General features: G+C 26.6%; 1 protein-coding gene across 2 annotated transcripts; it reads left to right on the top strand.

Annotated features, from left to right (window-relative positions):
* The first annotated feature begins 11,535 nt into the window (after positions 1-11,535).
* LOC107162274 (F-box only protein 33) lies at positions 11,536-20,394 on the top strand. 2 transcript variants are annotated; one of them, XM_089220625.1, is made up of 8 exons: positions 11,536-11,553; positions 13,281-13,786; positions 13,876-14,140; positions 14,217-14,365; positions 15,141-15,261; positions 15,327-15,528; positions 16,162-16,298; positions 17,309-20,394. In XM_089220625.1, the coding sequence occupies exons 2-8, from the start codon at positions 13,410-13,412 to the stop codon at positions 17,432-17,434; spliced, it is 1,377 nt and encodes a 458-aa protein (XP_089076751.1). In that variant the 5' UTR covers positions 11,536-11,553; positions 13,281-13,409; the 3' UTR covers positions 17,435-20,394. The 2 variants fall into 2 exon arrangements, with proteins under 2 accessions (XP_089076751.1, XP_089076750.1); XM_089220624.1 differs by lacking the exon at positions 11,536-11,553 and adding an exon at positions 12,983-13,205.
* Positions 20,395-24,883: the final 4,489 nt, after the last annotated feature.

Raw genomic sequence — 24,883 nt, 5'->3', positions numbered from 1 at the left:
TGCGCATGCGCGTAATTCTGATTGGTTAATAAATTATCACAAAAAATAATATGATCATAATATCATATACTACACTATTATCAGTAATTTACGCATGCGCAGTAATAACCAAGGCTCTAGCGTTTTCAGTCATTTTGGCTTCAAATCTAATACAAGCATATACCGAGTGGCTACATCCATAGTATATGATCTAAGGATATAAATAAATTAAATATTAATAATTTTTCATTTCGTAATAACAGATAACTGATAGCAAAGTTGTTATCTTCTTTCTTATTGGTATTAGAGCCAATCGTAGAACAGTATTTTCATAGGGTTTTCTAACAATGTACACAATGCTTATAATATGCATTATGCATCCGGGTGCCAGGATAACGTTACCCCAGCAGTCAGCACCCCAAACATTAAATAATTAAAATTTCGACTTGAAAACTGTTTGGTATTATGTTATTTATCATGTAATATTTTGTAACCACCAAAAAAAATTTGGAAACACATCACGGCCTTAGAAAGCGGCGTTACAAGTTCCAAAAACCCACAAAAAAAATTTGTAACTTCACTGGTACCCTAGAAAACTGTGATTTAATTATTTATAATATTTTAGTATACAAATCTATCATGGCTTTATCGTTTATATTATTCATTTTTTTTTTTTTTTAATACACCCCATGTTAAACGTCAAATAAACATAAAAATGTAATGTAAGTGTTATAAACAAATATCAACTGGCTTACTTATGAATCAGAAATACATTTTAGAGAAGCACTGCGAAAGCTCCATGCGCTGTATTGATGCACAGTAGTGTGCACGTTTATGAAGATAATACAAAATGTTATCGTTTAAAAATGATAAGTATTAAGTATTATACAGTATACACTACAAACCTTATGAATTACAATTTGCATATATTTATGCCTTAAAGGATTTCAAAATATGCATTTAAAAAAAGCATATTTGTAATAAATACCTAATAATATTTATAGATATAATACAGGAATAGATAAATTCAATTACATAGATACATTTTATTAATTTTCTTTTTTCATCATAGATACATTGAGTTTTAGTTTAAAACAAAAATGGTAAAATTTTTTTTTTAAAACAACTTAAATTGAATATATTTGTATATTTTTAATATAGTACTTATTACCTTGAACATTACATTGAACTATTAGATATTTTCTTAAGTTAGTTGGAAATTAAAAACTTACTCGTTCATATAAATCAGTGGTTTTCAACCGGTGTGCCGCGGCACTGGTGTGCAGCGAAAATTCTATTAATAGGGTTAATTTTGTATTTTCCAGTATTATTATCAAATTTTTTCATCATTGTTTTAATTTATTTCACAATAATTAACCCTCTAATAGAGTAGATTATAAATAGTGTACCTATATATGTATAAATATTATATATCTAAATATATACTAGGTATTATATCACGTATTATATGAATTGGTGTGCCGCAAAAATTTTGTAGGAGAAGAAGTGTGCTACGTTGTTAAAAAGGTTAAAACCACTGATATAAATAATTGTAAAATATGCAAAATATGCAACTAAAATTTTAAATATAAAGTCATATTATAAGTAAACAAATTTCTATATTACTTTGCTATATTTTTAATGATTATTTAAAAACATGCAAACTCCTAGAAGTCCCGAGCCCTATTTATCAGCATGGTCGTATAATAGTATAAGATCAAGCTATCTTATATTATAGAATGTCAATGGACATCCATAAATAATTAACTATTCATATTTTAATTTATTTTATTTAAAATCATTGTTGTACAAATAGTATACCATTTAGACCTATTTAGTATTCAAAATTAAGAAGTTTATAAGAGGTTAAATTCAAAGCCACCGCAATTCCCAAAATATCTATTTTTATACTTAAGTGAAATTATTACTGTGTGTTGTTTATTTTTATAATTGTATTATAATTCCTACTTATTTAGCTATTTATAAATATTTTAAAATATAGTCAATGAGAACATAGTAATCATTTAATTTCTTTTTCCATAATCAATTCAACCATCGTGGATCATGGATATAAATCAAAACTCATCTGGTTCCTACATTAAAATCGTTGTTTTGTGTGTATTAAATTATAATTTTTTCGTATTTCATAATATTACTTATAAAGTGTTTTGTGTAAGATAAGTACCTATATTTTTTTAACAAATAATTTAGAATTATAAATGAAAATAAAATAATAATAAATATACAAAGATAAAAAACTGCAATAGGTATATTATAAGGCGTGATACCATTGATTATAAATTATTTATAACCAATGGTGATGCAGATGCTACTCTGAAAAAAAAGTTGGTAATTTCATTGTTGGAATGACTTATTCATATCAAAAATAGTAAAAAATTTTTATAACTGACATATCAATTAAAAATCCATATTTTAATAAAAATTATTTCGTACATTAGTTTGTACCGCCCCCCCTCGTCTAAGTAAAAAAAATAGTAGGGGTAGGTACGCAAAAAAAATAAAAATAGAAAATAGTAGGGGAGCTCCGTCCCCCTGCGCACTCCCCAATGCAAGCACTATACGCATGCACTATAACAAGCAAGTGACATTAAAGTAAAATAAAAAAAAGGTGAGTAAGTGAGTAACGCTATGCTATACAATAGGTGTGATTATAATACCAATCCATAAAATAGCATAGGTAAATATGTAAGTGATAATAATATTTATAGTAAAAGTATAAATAGGTATGTACAATAATTATAAGTAGCATAAAATGTAAGTTGTCAAAAAAGGTAATATAGTATACAATTACATTTGCAATTAGATAAATACAGGGTGATTATTTTAAGTGGGTACACTAATTATCTCGAAAAGTATTTACTTTTTTCAAAATATTTTTATACATAGTTTCAAGTTGTTAAAAAACCAACGTTTTCATTAAAAAATTATATTTTTAAATATTTTTTATCCTTATCATTTTTTAAGTTTTTTACTTTTTTGAATGACAACATAGAGTTTTAATTTCATACTTCAAAGCAGAATATTTTTCTAAGTATTTTGATTCATAAAAATCGAATTTAGGGCTAGTAGTTTTTGAGTTATAAGTATTTAAAGTTTAGATTGGCAGAGTGGAGTGGTACGGGGTTGCCCCGCAAAATGTTTGTCCACTACTCCGCTTGTCTAAACTTTAAATACATATAACTCATTAACTACTCGTCCTAAATTCTATATATTTTTGTACTATGATTATTATTGAACAATTTACCTCCTCCATTCTACGGGTTGTATAAACCTGAATATAAAATATGTGAGAGTATCTGGTATATATGTTTGAGGGCAATTGGTACATTTGATTGAGCAGGTAACTGGTATATTTTAAAATGCAAAAAACCGATGTTGAGGGAAACTGGTCAACACCCGGTCTATATGCCTATATAATATAATTAAGTATTTTATGATTGTAATTAAAGTAATTTATTACCTAGGTATAGTATTATAGGTATAGATTGCAATCATTTTTCCCGAAAAACTTGCATTTTAAAATGTAAAATATAATACAATTATTAAATGCTTTTTAAAGTATCGCCACACAAATATTATTGTGAAAAAATTTTTTTTTATTATTAGAATAAGCCTCGGCAGCGAAGGCCACTGGCTGACGTTTGGCAGTTAACAATTATATAATATTAGTTATTGCAATGATTTCGTTAGTACATTACATATTATGGTTAATTTTTTACAATAAATTTTCGATTTGTATATCTTTGATGAAGCTTAGAGTATTTGTGATGGTTTCTATGTTCGGGCCTAGTGATTCGTATAGATGTTCTGCCGTTCTGGGATGTTATACTTATTTCTGACGGCTTCAGTTTGTCTGTATTCGACAAAAATGTGTTTGATTGTCACGGGGACGGGGGACTCCACATGATCGCGCATTCTGTTTGTTCTTCTCGGTTCATTAGGTAGCCGTGTTAATATTACTTCGTCTTTTCTATTAAGATTAGCATTGTTTTTCCAACGTTCTGTTGTACGCTTTATTTCGTTGAGTTTAGTTACTTTTCTTCTTCATTTGAATGACCATCTTTCTTTAATTGCAGAATTAATACATCTTAGCGTGTCTTCATAGGTGCAGAGTATTTCGCTTATTTTTGTCATCACATTGTTGGCTGCTTCTTTTGCTAGGTAATCTGCTTTTTCATTTCCTTCTATGTTGCTGTGTCCAGGTATCCAGACAATGGTTATTTTGTTTTCGTAGTTATTTACTGTTTCTATTATTTTTGATTTAAGACTGTTGATGTTTTCATGGCTACTTAAGCACATTACGGAGCTTAATGAGTCGGTGAATATGACATAGTTATTGGGTAGTTGAGACAGTGGCGTGCCCAGGAAATTTCAATGGGGAGGAATATATGTTATACATTTTTTAGTAAAAGTAGGTACATTTAAATTAATCATGGTTATCCAAACACAAAAATTGCTAAACATATTATGTACATTCATGTATATTGAGTATCATTCTACAATTAGAATTAATTTAAATAGCCACACACTATACATTATTGTTTAAATAAAATGACAACATTAAACTAAAAACATTTATAACCTTTATTAAAATAATTAATATACAAAAGAAAAATAATTCTTAAAAACAACTTAGTTATTCGTTATTCCAAACGAAAATTTATATTTATACTTTTAGTCTACGTGATAAGCATGATCCATCATTTTATCTTATATCTTAACATAAACATAATTAATTATTAATTATTACTTAGAGGATTTATTGCTCATGAACATGAATACATAATCACTGATCTGTAATCAGTATAATCCCTTTAGTGAATGTTTATAATAGCCAATGGGAAATAATTTATAAGCAATAACTTATTACTGATAATTTTAAAAGTAATATCCATATCCATTTATAAATGTTTATATATGTCTATGGTAATATCTAATAAGTTGAAGTTAACAAAAAAAAGCAAATGGGGGGGATATAACCCCTAACCTCCCCCCCCCATTGGGCACGCCACTGAGTTGAGAGTTTTTTATGTATTCTATAGCTGTGTATATTGCTAACATTTCAGCAGAAAATATGCTGTAATTATTGCTTATTTTTATATTTTTTTGAAAATTAGGAGCGATAATTGGCTATAGCAGAACCATTTTCAGTTTTTGACGCGTCAGTATAAATATAAATATGCTGTGAAAAAAATTGTACCTATGCATCCTATGTATTTTCATATTTTTAAATTTTAATTATAACAACTTATGGAGGAGCTTTTATAAAATTGTCAAGTTTTTTAACCTGCCAACATTTTGAGCTGTTGTCTTGTACATTTAATTAAGTAATTTTACCCTGGCACCCGGAACTTGCAATATAACGTCGTTTTACGGGGCACCTATGTGATGGTTACGAAATTTTTTTTTTGCGGTTACAAAATGTTACATAATAAATAACATAATATACCAAACAATTTTCAAGTTGAAATTTTGACCTTGGGGAGCCAGGGTAGCACGCCTGTTTTTGTTTACAGAAATTTAAGTGTTTGAATATATACCCTATTAGTTCTTATCATACTACAAAAATATCGGCTAGTAGCTTATTATAGTTTCCCATCTTGTGCAACAAAAACCTATGATGTAGGTATGTGATAATAATTTATTTTACAACTGTCTATATAAGTATAGTGAATTACTATGCATCTTTAATTATAATTTATATATGGATATGCAATAGGTTAATAGAGGTAGAGGTTGATATTATATTTATTAACTGATCGATAATAAGCAATTATATATAAATGCCAATTATGATATATATAGGCATAGCGGCACACTAAAAGTCACTTACCATATTGTTACCAATATACATTTTAATCGTTTTATTGATCTTTTAATGAATTGAATTACAATTAGGTATGTGTTATTTTTGTATTATCTGACATCAGCCATCACCTCTAAAGACGGTCGAAATGCTTCGATATTCTTCCTCAGCATTGGTACTATGGATGGATGAAAAGTAAAAAATTCTTCAGACCAAAATTAAACAAAAAATTTAGGAAAACCGAAATTTTCACGCAAAATCAGATAAAAATCGATTTTGTTTTTTTATAGAAAAAAAAACCAAACAAGTTTAAAAATTAAAATGTCAGTAAACAGCTCAAAAAAAATTTAAATATTTTGAAAATTTTATCAAATGTATAAAATGCCTATACAAACATTCAGTCAAAATTTCAAGTATCTGTGGTTATTTGAGGTGTACCAAAATAAGGAAATCGTTAAAAGTGAAAATCCAATGTTGTAAAAATTTAAATTTCAAATGCTCATAAAAATTTAATTTGAGTTTCCGGTGGAATTTTTATTTGTGATAAAGATTGAAAAACTTGTAATGAATCTTGTATTAAATTTTGAAATCTTAGATTTAAAAAGAAAATTTTTTATGAATTTCTAGCTTAAAATAATTTGTGAATTTTCGTGATTTTTACGTATTTTGTCAAAATTCAAACTTTGAATGCTTATAAAAAAAAATTGTGACTATGAATTTCTTTTATTTTCAACTGCTATTGTAACAATATTTTAAGAGCCTTGTATTAAGTTTTCAAGCTTTTCTGTCTAACAAATAAATTGTTATCGATATTAATTTAAAAAAAACTAATAATGTTCGAAAATTTCAAATGCCTATGAATAGTTCAACTTAAGTCGAAAATTTTCATGGTGGATAGAATATACTTATTACTTATATAAACATTCTGTGAAAAGTTACATCAAAAACCAAAATCGATGTTGTCGAAAAATGAGTGTGCGTAAAAATTCCCGTTTTTTCCTTAATTTTTAGTTTGTTTATCCCGATTATTTAGAAAAGTATTAAGAATTTTTCACTTTTGACCCCCCAAAGTACCAACTAGATTCACTTTCTGATCGAACGAGGTACTGAAGTCAAAAATCGAAGCACTTTTACTGCCCCAAAACATGATGACAGACAAAAAACACACATTGTGGTAAAATCAATACATTCATTGCTCCGCTCAGAATCTAAAATAGCAAGTTCTATGTTCCACAAAATGTTCGAAATAATATTGAACTCTTTTTGAGCTATTATTTTATTTTGAATTGTTATCGATAAAAAAATGTCGATTAGTCAAAAAAAAAGAAAGTGTATGACATCATTCCTCATAAATTTTTATTAGTGGAAATTTAAAAAAAAAGTTGAGCGTGAATCGACAATAATTTTTATAAGTCTTATAAACGAAAATTTAACAAGTGCCATACGTTAATGAATCAACCAAAAGGTAATAAAAAAAAAATAACAGGCCACTACCACACGTGTAACTATTATGTCAGACTTCGGAAATATATGGTTGATATAACTATGTAAGTATTAAGTATTTAACAGTTGACAGTCATAATTATCGACAAAATGTATAATGTGACAAGAAATTTGAAAACATATTTAAATTTACTTAATACTTATCAAAATCAAACTATTTTTTCGAATCACCATTTAAAAAGGAATTTTTTTACTGTAAGAATATATATGCTTCAAAAATAATAATTATGGGGGTCTTATAATTGTTTCCGGACAATTGGTTAGGTTAGGTTGCGTTTTAAGCATGTCATAAAATCTCGCTGTCCGACGAGTCGTATCTAAAATACACGCATGGTATTTATTTAGCGCATCTAAAATAACTATATAGAGAAAAATTGATTTAATGTATAAGTATATTTATAAAAAGGTTATAAATTTCTTTAGATACTCATATCATTTTTATAGTATTAAAATTTGACGACAAAAATATATAAATAGCACACATAAATATTAAATAATATTATACTCCGTTATTTAAAATATAAATAAATGTGTAAAAAATGTGTAAAAATACTTCACAGTAAAATATAATAATTCAAGAAAAATTAAGTACATATACAATGTGAATAGATATGATATACCTAAGGTAGGTATATCATATACGACTGTCGACTATAAAACTAAAAACATACCTACATATTTTATGTAGTACTTATATTTTTAAATTTTGTATATTGTTATGAAAAGTTTAAACTTACATGTTAGTATAATTAATTATAATGTAAGAACTCAAATAAATCTACAAAAAAAAAAAATCAAAACTGCATAAAATGTTAAATTAAAAAGGCCAATTAGCCTTCTTACATCATTATCAAAACTATGAAATGATACTGCTAAAATATAAAATATAAAATACTAGAATCATTCACACGCATTATTCCAAAACGTCAATTTGGATTCAAAACGCATCACTTTACATGTCATCAAATCCAACGAATCTCTAAATTAACTGTAAATGACTTTGAAAAGAAACAATATACAACGGCTGTCTTCTTCGATGTAACGCAAGCCTTCGACAAGGTATGGACTTGAACAAATATTGAACACTCTAGCTCTTCCCAAATATTTATTAAAAACAATAATCTCTTTCATATCGGATCGAACGTTCCAAGTCTGCAGAATTGGAACCAACTTTTCTCAAACTCACGATATACAAGCTTAAGTCCCCCAAGGCTCAGTTCTAAGCCCTACCTTAATCTACTGCTACGAGTGCTACGGCATACCAATTCTTTCAAACTCACAGCTGGCGATGTTTACGGATGACACAACAATAATAACCCGAAGCAATTTCCTAAATTCTTCAATTCAAAATCTCCAAACAGCTCTAAACACAAATATAATGGAGCAATAAGGAAGACTCAGTCAAGTATCTTGGAGTGTTTTTAGACGAAAATCGAAAAACTGACATGGAAAATTCAAATAAATAAGAAACTCGCTCAGGGCTATGCAAGGATAAACATAATATATCCCCTAATTAACTTTAAATCAACTCTCCAAATGAAATCGTCCATTTTACTATACACCTCAAGAATCCGACCACTGATCACTTATACCTGTCCAATCTAGGCAGCAGCGCCAGCAGCTTCCTTGTTTTACAATCTAGGAATCAAAATGAAAAATTGGCATTTAAAATCACACTCACCAACGGATATTTTTATAACAGACCAAAGCGAAGACGAAAATCAACCACCACAAGTACCTACTATAACTTAAAGATGTATACACCTATCACAATATCTTAGACTAATTATAATTAGTCAATAGTAATATAATCTTGACTTGTAATCGTAATTTGTAAACTGACTTGTAATAGCATGTAATATGCCGAGACATTTTAATTTTCTTAATAAATAAATTTAAAAAATATTTATGTTTGCTATTTTATATATTTTTGTTGTTTGTTTTTCTTAATAACTTTGAAACAAATTTTAATTTAATGAAGATGATATGAGCATCTAATTAAATATATGTCCTTTTTATAAATGTGCTTTAATTACTTATATATTAAATCAATTTTTCTGTATAGTTATTTTAATCGCGCTAAATAAATATCACGTTTGTATTTTAGTCTTTTAGATACGGCCCGTTGGACGGTGTGATTTTATAACGCCACACGTAAAACGTGACTTTACATTTTAAACACGGAACCAATTGTCCGATAACAATTTTAGGACTACCAAAATATTTCTTTTTAAAGCACTATATATTCACACAATTAAAAATTCGATTTCTTTAGTTATGCGGTATTTAAATTCTTCATTGTCATTTTAAGTGGAAAACGAAGGTTTAAAATTGAAAATAATGGGTTTTAGGTGTATGTATATTTTATAAGTTTTCGGAATTTTTATCATTTTATGTTTTATCACAACGATAAGTACATATGTTTTTGTAAAAACAACAATCTGTAATCAATTCATCATTTTAACTATACAGGGTGATTCTTTTATCAAACAACACTCATTATTTAAAAAAGTATTGACTTTTTTCAATTTTTTTTTTTTTCAAAATTGTAGATTTACACTCTTCTTGAATTGTTTATTATTTTTATATTTTTCACCCTTATATTTATTATATACACCACCATCAACTTTTGATTTTCAAATGGTAACCTGTACTTCAAATTTCATAAATTAATAAAGCTATTTTTTTAATTAATTATTACGTTAAAATTTTGAATTTAGCGCTAGTAGTTTATGAGTTATAGGTATTTAAAGTTTAGATTGGCAGAGTGGAGTGGTACGGGGTTACCCCGCAAAATGTTTGTCCACTACTCCGCTTGTCTAAACTTTAAATACTTATAACTCATAAACTACTAGTCCTAAATTCGATTTTTATGTATCAAAATTTTTAGAAAAATATTCTGCTTTGGAATATGAAATTAAAAAACTATGTTGCCATTCAAAAAAGTAAAAAACTTAAAAAATGATAAGGATAAAAAATATTTAAAAATATAATTTTTTAATAAAAGCGTTGGTTTTTTAACAACTTGAAACTATGTAAAACAATATTTTGAAAAAATTCAATACTTTTATAAATAATGAGTGTTGTTTGATAAACGAATCACCCTGTATAGCCATATAGGTACTAAAATAAGTTCACATCTGATTACCATAATCCGTTTTATAGTTGTTTCTTCAAATACATATAGTTGGTGCAATAATTGTTAAACATGAATCTATTGCCTATTGTATTATTATTTAATAATATATATTTTTTGGATTTTGAGTATTTATACTGTCCCAAAAAAGCAAGGTGATGATAAAAGGAAAATCCCATAATTTTAAGATCAGTTATATCTACATGTTTTACTTCAATAATAACCTATTATATATGATATAAAATTTCTAAACGTAACGTGACTCATCAAAAATATTATCAAAACCCATTTTTGAATCTTGACTCACAGTTTATTGGGAACCTCTATTTTAACAAGGTACTAAATAATATTAGGGTGTTAAGAACAGTAGAAATAACTTCAACCATTTCGATTTTAAATTTATAATGATAATATTATATGATGTCAAATAATGACAATGGTTTTTAAGTATTTTTGTATATTTTAAATTTTTGTCTAATGATTATGATGTACCTATGTAAAAGAAAATACAAACAATGAAACAACAACATTAGTGACTCTTTATGAATTATGACTATATAATTACCAATACATAGATAATTGTAATGGCAATAAATTATTACATAATGTTCAACAATTACGATATAATAGTATGAAAAAAGTGGTAAACTAGTAAATATGTTTGTGAACTCAGAACTGTTAATACACCTACTTATTAAATAAACATAATATTTATCATTTATATTATAATATGACTACTTTGATGTTTGTATAGATAGTAGATACCTACCTATAGAGTATAGACTATTGTTAATTCAGTATTTTATTAGGTATTCACTTTTACAATTTTTAACTAGATATTAACACTCAATACAATCCAAAAATCTAATGTTCTAGGTATGATAAAAGTAATTAATAATAATATACAATTATTAATTAATTAATATATAATTGTTGTACTTAAAACATAATTTCATATTATCTATGTTAACTACAGTATAATTATGAAAATTCAAATTTATTTGGGTAATTAAAAAAAAATTATAATCTACAAATTACAATCTATGTGTAACTTGCAAATTCAATTAAATGTTGGCATGTGATGTATTCTACTTTCTACTAAATACAAGTAAGTATTAGAACGTATATCTAAAATAGTAAAATAGTAATACCTATCTGTAAGTATAATATACATAAATCTATGATGTTTAAACTTAACCATATTTTCAAATTCCTGAATTTTTTGTAATCCTTAACTACTTGAGGAATAATTATATGAGACAAACTTTGTGATACAAACTTCTATTACGAACCCCCTTTTTTTACTGAAAATTATTTAATGGGCGATTTTCTTAAAAACGTTGATGTATCTAAATCAAAATTCTAATAAGTAGGTAGTTCCCGAGTTATTAAAATATATGTTCTATAAGGATATACTTTTTTAAATTGGTTTTACAAAAATATAAACTTCGTATAATATTAGATGTAGTATTTATTATACTTGGATATTTTTTACAAATTAGATAGATCAATAATAGTTACTGACATTTTTAAATAATCTAAGCACCCATATCTACTTAATCTATTAGCGATTACTATAGATATATCATCCATAGTACACAAAGTTATATAACAATCCACGACTACTTGTTCGAATTTCAATTTTGATACATCTAACCAATAATTGAAAAAGGGATTCCTGTTTGAAAACAAAAGTTTGCATTGTCAAAATATCACACCTAAGAGTGGGACAAGCAAATATCATGTAATCAAAAATATGGTTAAAATGGTTTCAGAGAATTCAGAATTTCATATGTATTTAAAAATTCTAAATATCATGATTTGAATACCATAGGTAAATATCAAAATGTAAGACTAAAAATAAGGTTTACGTAAACACGAATATTATTTGAGGGTGCTAGACCCCTCCCCCTATTGGCCCTATTTGCACCTATGGTTTCTCGTAAGTAGATAATTACTAGTTAATATAGTTATTAGTAAAGACCCGTACAATTGCATCTTTTTATGGCGTGTTCTAAATTCTATTGAAACAATAACTACAAATCCGAATCAAGAAATGTATAGATTAACTCAAAGAAAGTTTTAAGTTGCGCAAAATTGCACGTTTCGGGATTCATGAAAATGAACTATTTTTTTATAAATAGTACTTTTGTATTATTTTTATCACTGCTAATTATGCAGTTATATAAAAAATTGGATTTTTATATAATTGTTCTATAATATAATAAAAATTAAATATATCGATATAATTCGACTTAATTACGATAATGACTACTACGGACCATGTCTTAAGATAAGTTGATGTTAAGCATACTAGCATAGAGCAATAATCTTACATGCACTACATTTTACTACCAGTTACCACAGAATAGAATCTAGATCTAAGAATACTACAATATCTTATTACCGTTTGGCTGTACGGTTTTTCAATATTTTTCATACACGTACCGTGCACACTGTTAGTCATATGGTTCACAGTATTTACTATCTAGTTATTTACAAATTACGATTTTGAACAGCTGCAGTCGCAGCTGTTGATCGCGTACGGTATCGTATTATCGGTATATTTTATTCGCTGTTGTCAGAACCAGATTAGCAGAACTCAGAAATTAGAAATCAAAATGTCTTCGGACTAGATTACTAGAACAACTTGTTAGATTAATTTAATTACAAATTTAAAAACATTAGAGGAAAAAAAATCATTAACTCTACGTCATAGTTTTTAGTACACTCTGAGACTGTAACCGTGCAGTATTTCTAGTATTATTATTTATTATCTTATATTGTTATTGTTGCTCCTACGAAGCTACTAAGTTATATATCTACCTGTTACAGGAAAGTACATCATATTATTAAAATAATATATTCCCTGATATCGCGATCGAAAATGATTTTCGTCAAATGTCTGTGAACCCTAGCCCGTCGGATCGTAACCCCTGATACCTTTATTATTTTTTTATTGAAATGGAAACCGTCAATTGGAACTCTCTTCCCAGCCTTGCTCTACATCAAATATTCACTCATTTGTCACCCGAATCCAGGGTGGCCGCTTCGTCCACTTGCAAACACTGGAGGACTGCTCTTTACCATCCACAGTTTTGGCACACTCTGGTGCTAGACATACCTGCTCCTGGAACTTCATACGCTGAAGTCAAGTCCAAAGTGAAGCATGCCAATAAGAACTTAGTGACATTAGTACGTGACATCCACCTTGCATTTGATTCCCGGAGCACCCAGTGCTTTGAATTGGCTTCTTCTGTTATCAAGGCATTGATGGGCAATCAACTGTTGAGAAACGTTGACATTGAACTCAACCACTGTGAGTTATCAAAGGACGAAATGTGAGTAGCTTGCCATCTTGAACACATGTCAGACGATTTAAAATTTAGAGTTTTAAACCTCTTTTTTACTAACTGGAAAATGTTATCAGATTTCAGTACAGGTGGTCAATTCAAAACTATTTTGAGTTTGCTATTCTCAATGTTGTGCAAAAAGGAAACATTGAAGGGTTTAGTTTTGGATATTTTATGTTTTACTATTGGAATGCTTTGATTCATATGCTATCCAAATATAGCTGTGATAGCTTACAGCGTTTGGAACTAGCTGGATTGGGACCATCAATTTTTAATGAAGAGAGTAAAACTACATGTTTTAATTCAACTTTTGATAGTATGTCGTCGCTAATCAATTTAAAGGTCAGTTATTAAATTATTTTCATAATCTGATTAGGTTTTGATTACTTATTAATAATAATGAGCATTTTTATTTCAGAAATTAAGTTTAGATCTAAATTCCAATACGTGCAAATTGCTTCCAGCATTGTGTTCAATGTCTCAATTGGAAATCCTTGTTTTACATGTTCATAATGAGTTGGATATAGATATAAGTGATGATATTTGGGCAGATATTAAAAAATACTGGTAACTATCAATTTTATTTATTTTGTGTTATACCTATTTAGGGTCAAATGGGGTAATTGTAAATCGGGGCATTTGTAAATAATAATCATAAGAAATTAACCAATCATTTTTAATGTATTTCATATTAATAACATGAAGGTATGAACGTCAAAGTATAATATTTGGGGCTAATGTAAATTTGTGTGTATTGGGTCTATCAAAACGTTAAATAAAAGGTAATACAGGTTGTTTACTTATGCCCCAGATCCAGATTCTATTTCACTCTTATAACGTGAAATCATTGTTTACATTTACCCCAAATAAATGGGGCAAATGTAAATGAATGGGGCATATGTAAATTATTTTTTTTTTCTTAAGTGATTTAATATTCTGGTCTTGTGTAGGAAATTTTATAAGCCTAGGATATGTTTATGAATGGTTTTGATGAGAAAGAAAATGTATTGTTAATTATAATTTAGAAAATAAAAAAAATATTAAAAAGTAACAAAATTTATTTACAATTACCCCATTTGACCCTATATTCAAGCCATATATGATGTAATATCACAATAATTATATAAAACACATATTTATTATAACTTGTGACAGTGGCGCCGAACCCTTCCACAATTTGCCATTTTTTCCGATATTAAGATGTTGGGCCTTTTGAAATATTTTTCGCCCTACTAGATTTTTAGGATTTCGGCGCCACTGACTTGTGATAATATATTATTGTAAAAATTGTTTACAAAATGAATTGTTATTTTAAAAATATTTTTGTTAATTGTTTTTACAGCCCTAAACTTGAACTAAGATTAACAATTATCAACTGTCATATTGTTGCTAAGCACTTACATACTAAGTTACTTCGTCCATCAATGCCTTTGACACATCTCAAAGTTCTTTTTTGTAATATGGTGAGTTTCTCATGATACATTCTTTTAATACATTTAACTATTTACTATATTTTATAAATCTATAGATGAATATTGAAGTATTACATAAATTACTGGACTATAGAAATACATTTCAATCATTAATCTGGGTTGATGAACAATCAATGAATCCTGCTGGCTTACTTAAAGGACATTGGCATCTTGAACCATCTGCTGATGATATTGAAACTAATCCACTGATAATATTATCATGGGTCTGCAGCAAACTTACAGAACTTGTTGTATTGGGTAAATTTGTCAATTTATTATTTAGAAAAGTTTATTATAATAACATTTAATGATATTTTAAGTTCCAAAATTACTAGTTATAAGAAATTATTTAGTTTAGACCTTAAAAAAAATTACATACACAAAATGTGTATCCTATTACTAGGCTGGGATTTCAATGCACTATTATATACATGGTTTTCCAGAGCTTACTATTTTCTCAAATTCGTTTTGTGTACTTTTGTTTGAGGATAATGAATAACAAAGTTTATTTTGCATTTTTGGAAATAATATATGAATTTGAAATTTTTTTTAAATTATCAGCAAGATTTTTTAAACATATGTAGATAATAAAGTAGGTCCTCATAATTCCTATTATATTATCAAATAACAGTTGAAATCTCAAAACCTAGGTAATGAGTCTAAGCAACTTTTAAAGTAAAATAAATTTATGAAATCTAGCTATATTTATCATTTTTTTAAATTTATACCATTAATATTAATACTAATCTAAAAAAAAACATTTTCAATTTTTGCATTTTTTAGGGCATTCAAATTCTAGCCCTGCTTACTAAAATATTTAATTTTCCCTTTAAATTGTCATAAAAATGTCTTTTTTATTAAAATTTAGTAAATAGTAGTCAATTATTTTAGGATACTTGATTGAACCAGTGGACGTATGTGGAATCGCAAGACTGAGGGGTTCTAATTTAAAGAGGTATGAATTATTAGAAGAAGATATTTGCTTTCATCAACCACAAAGTGAAATGATATATGATGAAGTTATTTTAGTAAGTATTTTCAAATTCAACTATTTATTTATTTATTAATTAATAATTTATTTATTTAATATAAACGGACGTGATTCCTAAAACATAATAATATTAACATTATGTGTGAAGAATGAAGATAATACATAATATGATAAGTTATAGTTTTTAGTTTTTTACTTTGTTGTATCAACTGTTGGTAACCAGTAAAAACAAGAAAAACATTCCATTTTTATCAATTTAACTGTTGGTTTTGAAAAATCTTTGATCAAATTAAAAAAAAAAAAATTAATTCTGTAAAAGTATAAATTTTAAAGTACTTTCTAATTTAATAATAATATAGTTTCTTTAAAAACAATATGTTCATTTTTTCTGAAAAATGTCCTCTTTAATAAAAATTATTGATTAATTAATCATCCGTCTTCCAAAATGTATGCTTATGAGCTTATGTAACAAAATAATTACTGTATCATATTTTTGTGACTAATGACTAATGGTTAATATTAATGTTCCACAACACATATTGACTTATTAATTATTATAACTTATAAAGTATAGATATATTATTTCTTCGGTTTTTTGTTTTTTAATACTCTGTATGTATTTTAAACTTATTAATTTTAAAATATTTAAAATATCTTAAAAGTTAAAATATTAAAAAAGCTTTTGAAAAAAACATAGATTATAGTAATCATTAATAATTATGTTTGTTGTAATAGGTCATAGTCTTTTAATATTAACTATTTAGCTGCTATGGGGGAAAATACCTTCTGTGTGTGCTTTTAAACTTTGAATATATTACTTATATAGTTAATAGTTATATATAATACGAAAGAGACATAAAATTGTACTTTCGTGATAGGTAACTTAAAATATATTATAGTTTAAGATAATCATTATTGAAATATTGGCTACAATTTGTTTGTCCATTTGAAGTAGCTATTAGTTTATTTTATTAAGGCTATGCATTATAATAGACAGTAGTTATATTATAACGAGAAATAAAAATTATATTTTCTAAATGCTTTCAGGATGTATCAAATTGGATGGATACAAATTGGAAACCTTTGAATAAAAATAATTTATTTGTAAGTCATTCGCATTACATATTGAAATGTATTTCCAAAGATTTAACAACAAAATTAGATATTAATTAATATTTACACAATAATTTAAAATGCCTTTCTTGAATTTACATGATTTTATATTTTGTGGTCATCAATAGTCAATCATTCTATAAAAATAAAAATAATATTTTAATCACGAAAAAATTTAAATTACAAAATAAAATATAGTATGTTGTTAAATCATAATATAATGATAATTCATTATACTTCTTCATGTTGATTTTTTGGATGAAAAATTACTATTACAAATAATATGTATGTTGGAAGTACCTCTCAACACCTGTGATTCAAAAATGTATTAGTATAAAAATATAAAGTATTGTATTAGATCCAAATAGTAATACTAAACAAAATACTCATATCGCTAGCTAGCCTCAATTTACTCTGAAACTAAAATATTGAATTATAAATGTTGTTTAAAAAAAAATTTTTTTATCTAGTCCTATTTTTTGATTATTAATATTTTTCTTTTTTTTTTAGTTATTGTTTACTTTAAATTTAAATCCTATTATTCATGGCAATTATAAACAATTTTTCTGTAATTGATTCGTTTTAATGTTTTTTTTTTTCAATGTAGGAGTTTGTTTAAATATGAAATGCTTTTTAAAAGAAATAAAGTTATAATTTCTTCTCAATCTCCCAAAATACAAAATATCTTATATAGAAACATTTTTTCATTTTTACTCATTACATAATATTATGATATATTTTTTACACTCATTTAATAATATGTAAAACGTTCAGTTAAAAAAAAAATATTTGATACTTTTTTTTTAAAGTTTAATAATAAAATGTTATTTAACATAATATTTAAAAATCTGTAAACCATAAAAAAAGATGATTTAAAGTTACCAAAGTTCATTTTTCATTTACTTTATTGATTATTATGTTACAATATCAGTGTTATACACAAATTCACTTATTTTTCTATTTCATACTTAATTCAAAAATAAACATGATAAACAATCGTTATATTCAGAGAGTATTTGTCGATTTCAAGATGAATTTTTACTTGATAATAAATCACCAAGATCAATTTTTTATGCAATGATCAATCCAATTGCTTTAAAATAAAACATTTGTTTTCAATAATAATTAAAACAAAATATTTATATTGTATTATGTTAGCAAAAGCGTTCCTACCACAAATTATATACCTATGTGGTTCTACTTATATGACAAGTGCAACTCAAAAAAGCACATTTTACTGATTAGACTGTGATAACATCTGTTAAAATATGTACAACATTATAGTGTTTAGGCAATTAGAACTGGTCGTGACTAGAGCGGACCATCAAAGAGTTGTTAATACTGTTAAAAATAATATTGTTGTTGAAATGTGTATTAAAATATATATTTATATTATAATATCATATACATGTAAAAGGATGTGATCTTAGAAGTATTTGATTAATTAAGATCTAAACTACTGTGATGTTTAAAAAGATCATTTCTTATGTTATTAATGTAGGTTAATTGTCTAAAACCATTTTATAAAAAATGTAAGAACTGTGACAATTGTTTTATTAATATTGTTAAAATTGTTACAATGTATTTGTGTGAATATTTTTCAACAGTAACACAAGTACCTAACACAAACAAAACTAGGACTGAACGAATATGATGAAAACAATTCGTGATAGATTATACTTGTTATCAAAAAAAAAAAAAAATGTTTTTTCTATGATCGATAACATAAATTTTAAAAGTACGTATTAAAAATCTTCAAACAAAATCCTTCGTCTTTGACAAACTAAAACTCTTTAAAACAAAATACGCACTGATTTTGAATTTATTTTATTTATTTTTATTACATTATTGTTATCCAATATTCATATTGGATTTTTAGTGAATTAATTACTATTTTATTCTATTTATAGTCCATATTATGTTGATATTGTGATTTAAAAATTATCGATTAAAAATCGAGAAATAAAATAAAAACATTTGTTTTAATTTGTAATTTGAATTTAATGTTTTATAATACATTTAATGGCTATTAGTTAATTAGGAAATATTTACATTTATACTACCTATATTATTAGTATATAAAACCTATATCTCTATAGAAAATTAATTACCAAAATATTATTAAGAAAAAAGTATTTATATCTTCAGACAAGTATTGTATTCATAGCATTCTAATAATTAAAAAAAAAATATATTTGTATATTCACTTATGTATTCTTGTGCTTGTGTTCATTGTTATATCTTAAGCTAATTATAGTGTTTATAATATTATATTAATGTCTTCTTTAAAGACATCAAAAAATAAAATAAAATTATATATACTTATTATTTTATTAAAATATTTTTTATAACAATTAATGCAGTGTTAAACTTATGTGGCGGTAATAACTAATTTATATTGGACTACCTATAATTTAAATCTATTTTGAAAATCAATTTTTATCAAAATTCAATCACTTATCAAATATTGTATGTTAAAAAAAAATAAAAAAAAAATTTATTAATCCCATAATTTAAAATTAAAATTAAATTTTGTTGTGCACCTATGCAATTTTATTTATTAAAAAAAAAAATTGTATTTTTAGTGTAGTTTTAATTTCTTTTATTAAAGTCAAGTATCAAATCTCATTATAAATTAAACTAGATATTTATTTATGTTGTAATAATGTACACCACTGCCACAACATCAAAAATATAATTGTCCTCAGCTAAAACAAATTTGATAAAATATGTTTTAACCAAATGCTAGAATTTTTTGTTTATTGATGTTATTATATTATGTAAGTTGTATTATTATCATTATTATTATTTCATTTTATCTTATTTATATTGTATTACAGTCAAACTTGTTCTTATAATCTATAATTGTTAATTTTTTTTTAAAACCTATATTTGTTGGATCATGGTTTGAATGATCATGATAAATATGTTATCAACACATAATTTACATATATTATAAATATATTCATTATAAATAATTGTAAAATAGCAAAAAATCAATAAATGTATTATGATTGAAATTGATTATTCAGTATTCTAGTTATTAATGGTTATAACTTATAAGTGTTATATTATAGCCATTTTATAAGTATTACATTTGTTTTGATTACATTTTTAAAATAGACCTATATTTTCATTAATAATTGTTATACTTTTGCGTGGGAAGGGGTGCAAGGGCGAAGCCCCTGCTGTTTACTTTACATTAGATGATTATTTTAGCCCCTCTAAACAATAAACATTCAACTAAATATCTGCCTATATGTACGGCACACGTATTGTATATAAGCATTATCTATTTTGTAAAAAATTATTTATTAAGTGTAATGTTTATATATTATTACTAGCTGACAGCTGTTAATCATACATAAAATACAGCACTATTTAGTTGTATCTCAGTTTAGTGTACCTTAGTCCAAGCGTGTAAATGGATGTCGCTCTGCTGAGTCTGCTGTAATACAGTTGGATACAAGTGGGTTACTGTGATGGATGGTATTAAATTTAAATTTAATTATATAATGTCATTGTATATACAAAAAAAGATTCTGAGTGCAGTAGACGGTTTGTCAGTCAAGGATATTTTACACAATATTAATTAAAATGTTAATAGGTATTAAAAAAAAATCAGATTCATTATGTAGCTACCCAACTCACTCAGTCTTTCATTGTATATACAATCCCGCAGAAAAAAATACTTTGGAGAAATAAAAAAGGCTTCCTGTGTGCGTAAGTACTAAGTTGAATCAATTGGAAGAAAAGATAGAATTTTGATGTTAAAAAATAAGTGAAATCAATCCCAAAAATTCTATGTCTCAACTTGAAAAAATATCAATTCACAAAAATTTCAAGATGTTCAACTGAATAAACGTTGAAAAAACAAAATTAGCACAATATGGCGTGAATAACAGATTGTCAACAACAATTCGAGTCAAACAGACAATTTATGATAAACAAGTCATTAATTTCATCATTGATATATGTCGTACTGGGTAATTTTTTTTCCAATGTTTGCACAGTCGAACATCTTGAAATTTTTGTGAAATTCGTGAACATTTTTACAAGAACATAGGTACAATAATGCATGTTTTTATATAAACACCCTTGAACGCAACAATATCATTATTCTATTTATTCTGATTACTTTTATTCAAAATCGATTGTAAGAAGTTCAGTATTGTTGCGTGTTATTGTTAGTTGCGAAAATATATTCGTGTATGACAAAAAGCTTAAATTCTCGTAAATCTTGCAGCCTGTTTGTCCAGTAATTATTGATCATCAAGTTAAAGATATTATGATCTAATGAAAGTTATATTACTCGATTTTCAATGTTGAATTTGATAACAGTAAGAGGAATGTAACAGATAGCTGAAAATTAGCTGAAGCCGCGGCGTCTTCTGGAAACGCAATTGAGATTGGTTACCTATGTTATTAATTGCTAGATCGTTATTTTGTTGAACTTCCAAACTTCTCTTGGAATAGTCGAATAGTATAAGAAAAAAGAAATATGTAGTGACCCGAAGGGCAATATTGAAGATGAGGGGAAAAGTCACTCATAAGTTTGTATACGCGAGTGATGGGAGACTGGCCCACCACGATCCCTTGATTTATTATGTAATCGTTGTTGACGTCAGTCGTCAATAAACGACGCTCGGCCATTGCACTTGGGGTTAGGATTACTGAAAGGAAAAAGTTCCCCCAGGTTGGTCATGGAGTGTACATGCCAAAATAAAAGTCATTATCTCCAAGGCCAAACACTAACTCCGAAGTACCTCTATTATAGGGGAAACATCGTGGACTAAAGTCCTGGGCAGGAAATGTGTGCTGTTTTTTCTTGGCGTTTCATACGCACAGAATGGTGACTCTAGCGAGACTTTTCGATATGAGTAATATATAGTTAGTTTTTAATAAGTCATTAACAACATTAACTATTACAATTATAAATTATAACTTATAAGTATGCTCAGTGGCGTGGCGAGGTAAAAGTTACATGTGGGCGAAGTAGACTTAAAGAGGCCCTTTTAAAAAATTTTTTAACTTCTGTCATATTTCTCTATGGTTAATTATAAAGCCCTATGGAACGCGAGGCCCTTTGAGGTGTGAGGCCGTGGGCAATGGCCCACACCACCCACGCCTAGCGCCGCCACTGAGTATGCTCTAAAAATGTCAAGTACACGAACAATATTTTTATAAATTACAACAATATAACTAAAATTGTTATTCTTTGTTATATTAAATATGTAATTTTATTCTGCAAATTCGATCTTAAGATAACTATAAAAAAAACGGTGTTTGTATAGTTTTTAGGTTTTTTTTTTTTTGTAATAACTTTAAAAAAGTTGATATATTTTGAAAATTGTATCAAGTACAGGAATTGATGAAATAAATATACGGTGTAAATTTCAAGTTTTTCGGTTATTTGTTTTTGAATAGGTAACAACAAAATAAGAATATCGGTAAAAGAGAAATTCAATCAATTATATTCAATGTTGTTTTAATTTTAAATTTGGAAATAAAATGTAAAATCAATACTTTCATCGCTCCGCTCAAAATCTAAAATACCAATTAATAATATAAGAACAGTAGGTACGCAATGAAAGCTGACAAAACACAAACGGGCACAGTTACCTATGTATTCCAAACGCAGTACTACACTGGTGAAGTATTATTGAAGTGAACGAATAACTTACTGATGTCCGGCGGACGAAGATCGTTTAACACGTTGGAGACTTGTGTTTTTAATATTAAAACTATTCAACAAGGTTTATGTTAACTTTTAGTTTATAATTTCGGTCAATCTTTATTCATAACAGAATTCCGTAAACTATTATATTATAATCTATGCCTGTACATTATTTCTCGCAAAAACATATATTAAATTCATTATAAAGGTATATTTATTATACTTTAATCGTAAAAATGGATTACAATTCAGTTGAAAAATCTAATAAAATCACGACATCATCTTAAATTACAGGATTCGGAATTTTTTAAGTAACGATAAAATTGGAAAAAATAGATCACCCAGGAAAATATTCGTAACAACTTAGCAAAAAAAAAATTGTTAAATTATTAAAATGACATGCTACAAAACCAAAACCTTTAAATACAATACATCACCTCATTCACCTCTCTTCCCTGCCACAGACGAAAAAATGAAAAATCGGGCAATTTGTTAACACTCTTGAAAGTATTTGAAACAACTCTGTGAAAAAAAAGTTCAATAGTTTAATTGGAACACAAAAAAGGCCTGTTCTTTTATATATGCATATACCATATAGGAATATTTATAATATATTAACTGAAACCGTGCACTTCGTAGCCCGTTAAAAATCCTATCTCTTATATGTAATGATGCTAGCATTATATTTTTATATAATATAATGAATAATGATAGATAGTGGTTAAAATATATTATAATTCTAAAACGATACGGGGCTAAAACTTTACCACCTAACTTGATTGTTAATTAAGTATAATACCGTACATTTTATTTTGAATTGTATAGTTGTATTTTTATTCTTATCATAATATTTAGCGACAGTCACGAATATATTGAAAATACTGTTTAATTTTTAATAAACAAATCAATATAATAATAAGAACACATTTTTATAGGGATGGGGGGGGGGGGGGGTAAAAATATCCTATATCAATTCACCAGGGAGGTAAATATATCCTAGTATAATTTAAATAAAGTTTAATTTATCCCAGTATATTTTTACCACCTCTGGAAGCGTTTTACCGTTTTACTTTTTGCTCGACTTCTGAGTCGCAAAATCATCTATTATGGCATCGAATTCCATTTTGTTCACTAGTTCCGTTTCTATAATAATAAATGATTTATTTTGTGTTTTGTTTATTTAAATGGTTGCCATTGATTACCAAAAAATATTGTTATTATTTAGTTTACTTTTTGCTGGACAGATGGAGTCACTGTAATTTAATCACCACTACGTAATTTTTCTCTAACCCGGTAACTATCTCAAATTGTTTATCCTTAAGATCCTTCTCCTGACAATATTATGAACCCGACAAAAAAAGAATGAGCGAAATCGGTCCAGCAGTTCACGCGTGATGCTCTGACCAAGGGAAAAAGGGATTCATTTTTATATATAGAAATAACCAAAAACAAGGAAAAGTGAAAATCTTTGTTAATAGGTAATATATTAAATATTCCATCAGATACCATATTAATAATGTGGTGATTACTAATTTATTATATTTAATTAATATTTTTCCTACCAAACGTCAATTGATAATAATAATATAATCAGTGTACCAGAGACAATATTTTATATTATTTATATTTTTGTTCGTTGTATTTTATTAGTTTTACTCGATAGTGTTCTTCAATTTTTTTTAGGTAGTTTAGTTTTTAGGTAAATTTGTTTTGGTTGTTAATTTTTAAGAGTTGCTTTTTTACTGATAGAACCTAAAATTCTATCCAGCTCAGCCCAAGGTCAAGTTATTTTTATTTCCAGGATACTGATGATTATTATACTAATGAATATC

This window comes from Diuraphis noxia, unplaced genomic scaffold (assembly GCF_037042655.1).
Source record: "Diuraphis noxia isolate RWA-SAM2 unplaced genomic scaffold, SU_Dnox_SAM2 contig0002, whole genome shotgun sequence".
NCBI classification, from domain to species: domain Eukaryota; kingdom Metazoa; phylum Arthropoda; class Insecta; order Hemiptera; family Aphididae; genus Diuraphis; species Diuraphis noxia.
Note: the sequence above shows the minus strand (reverse complement) of the source record. Positions and strands in the feature narration are given on the sequence as shown.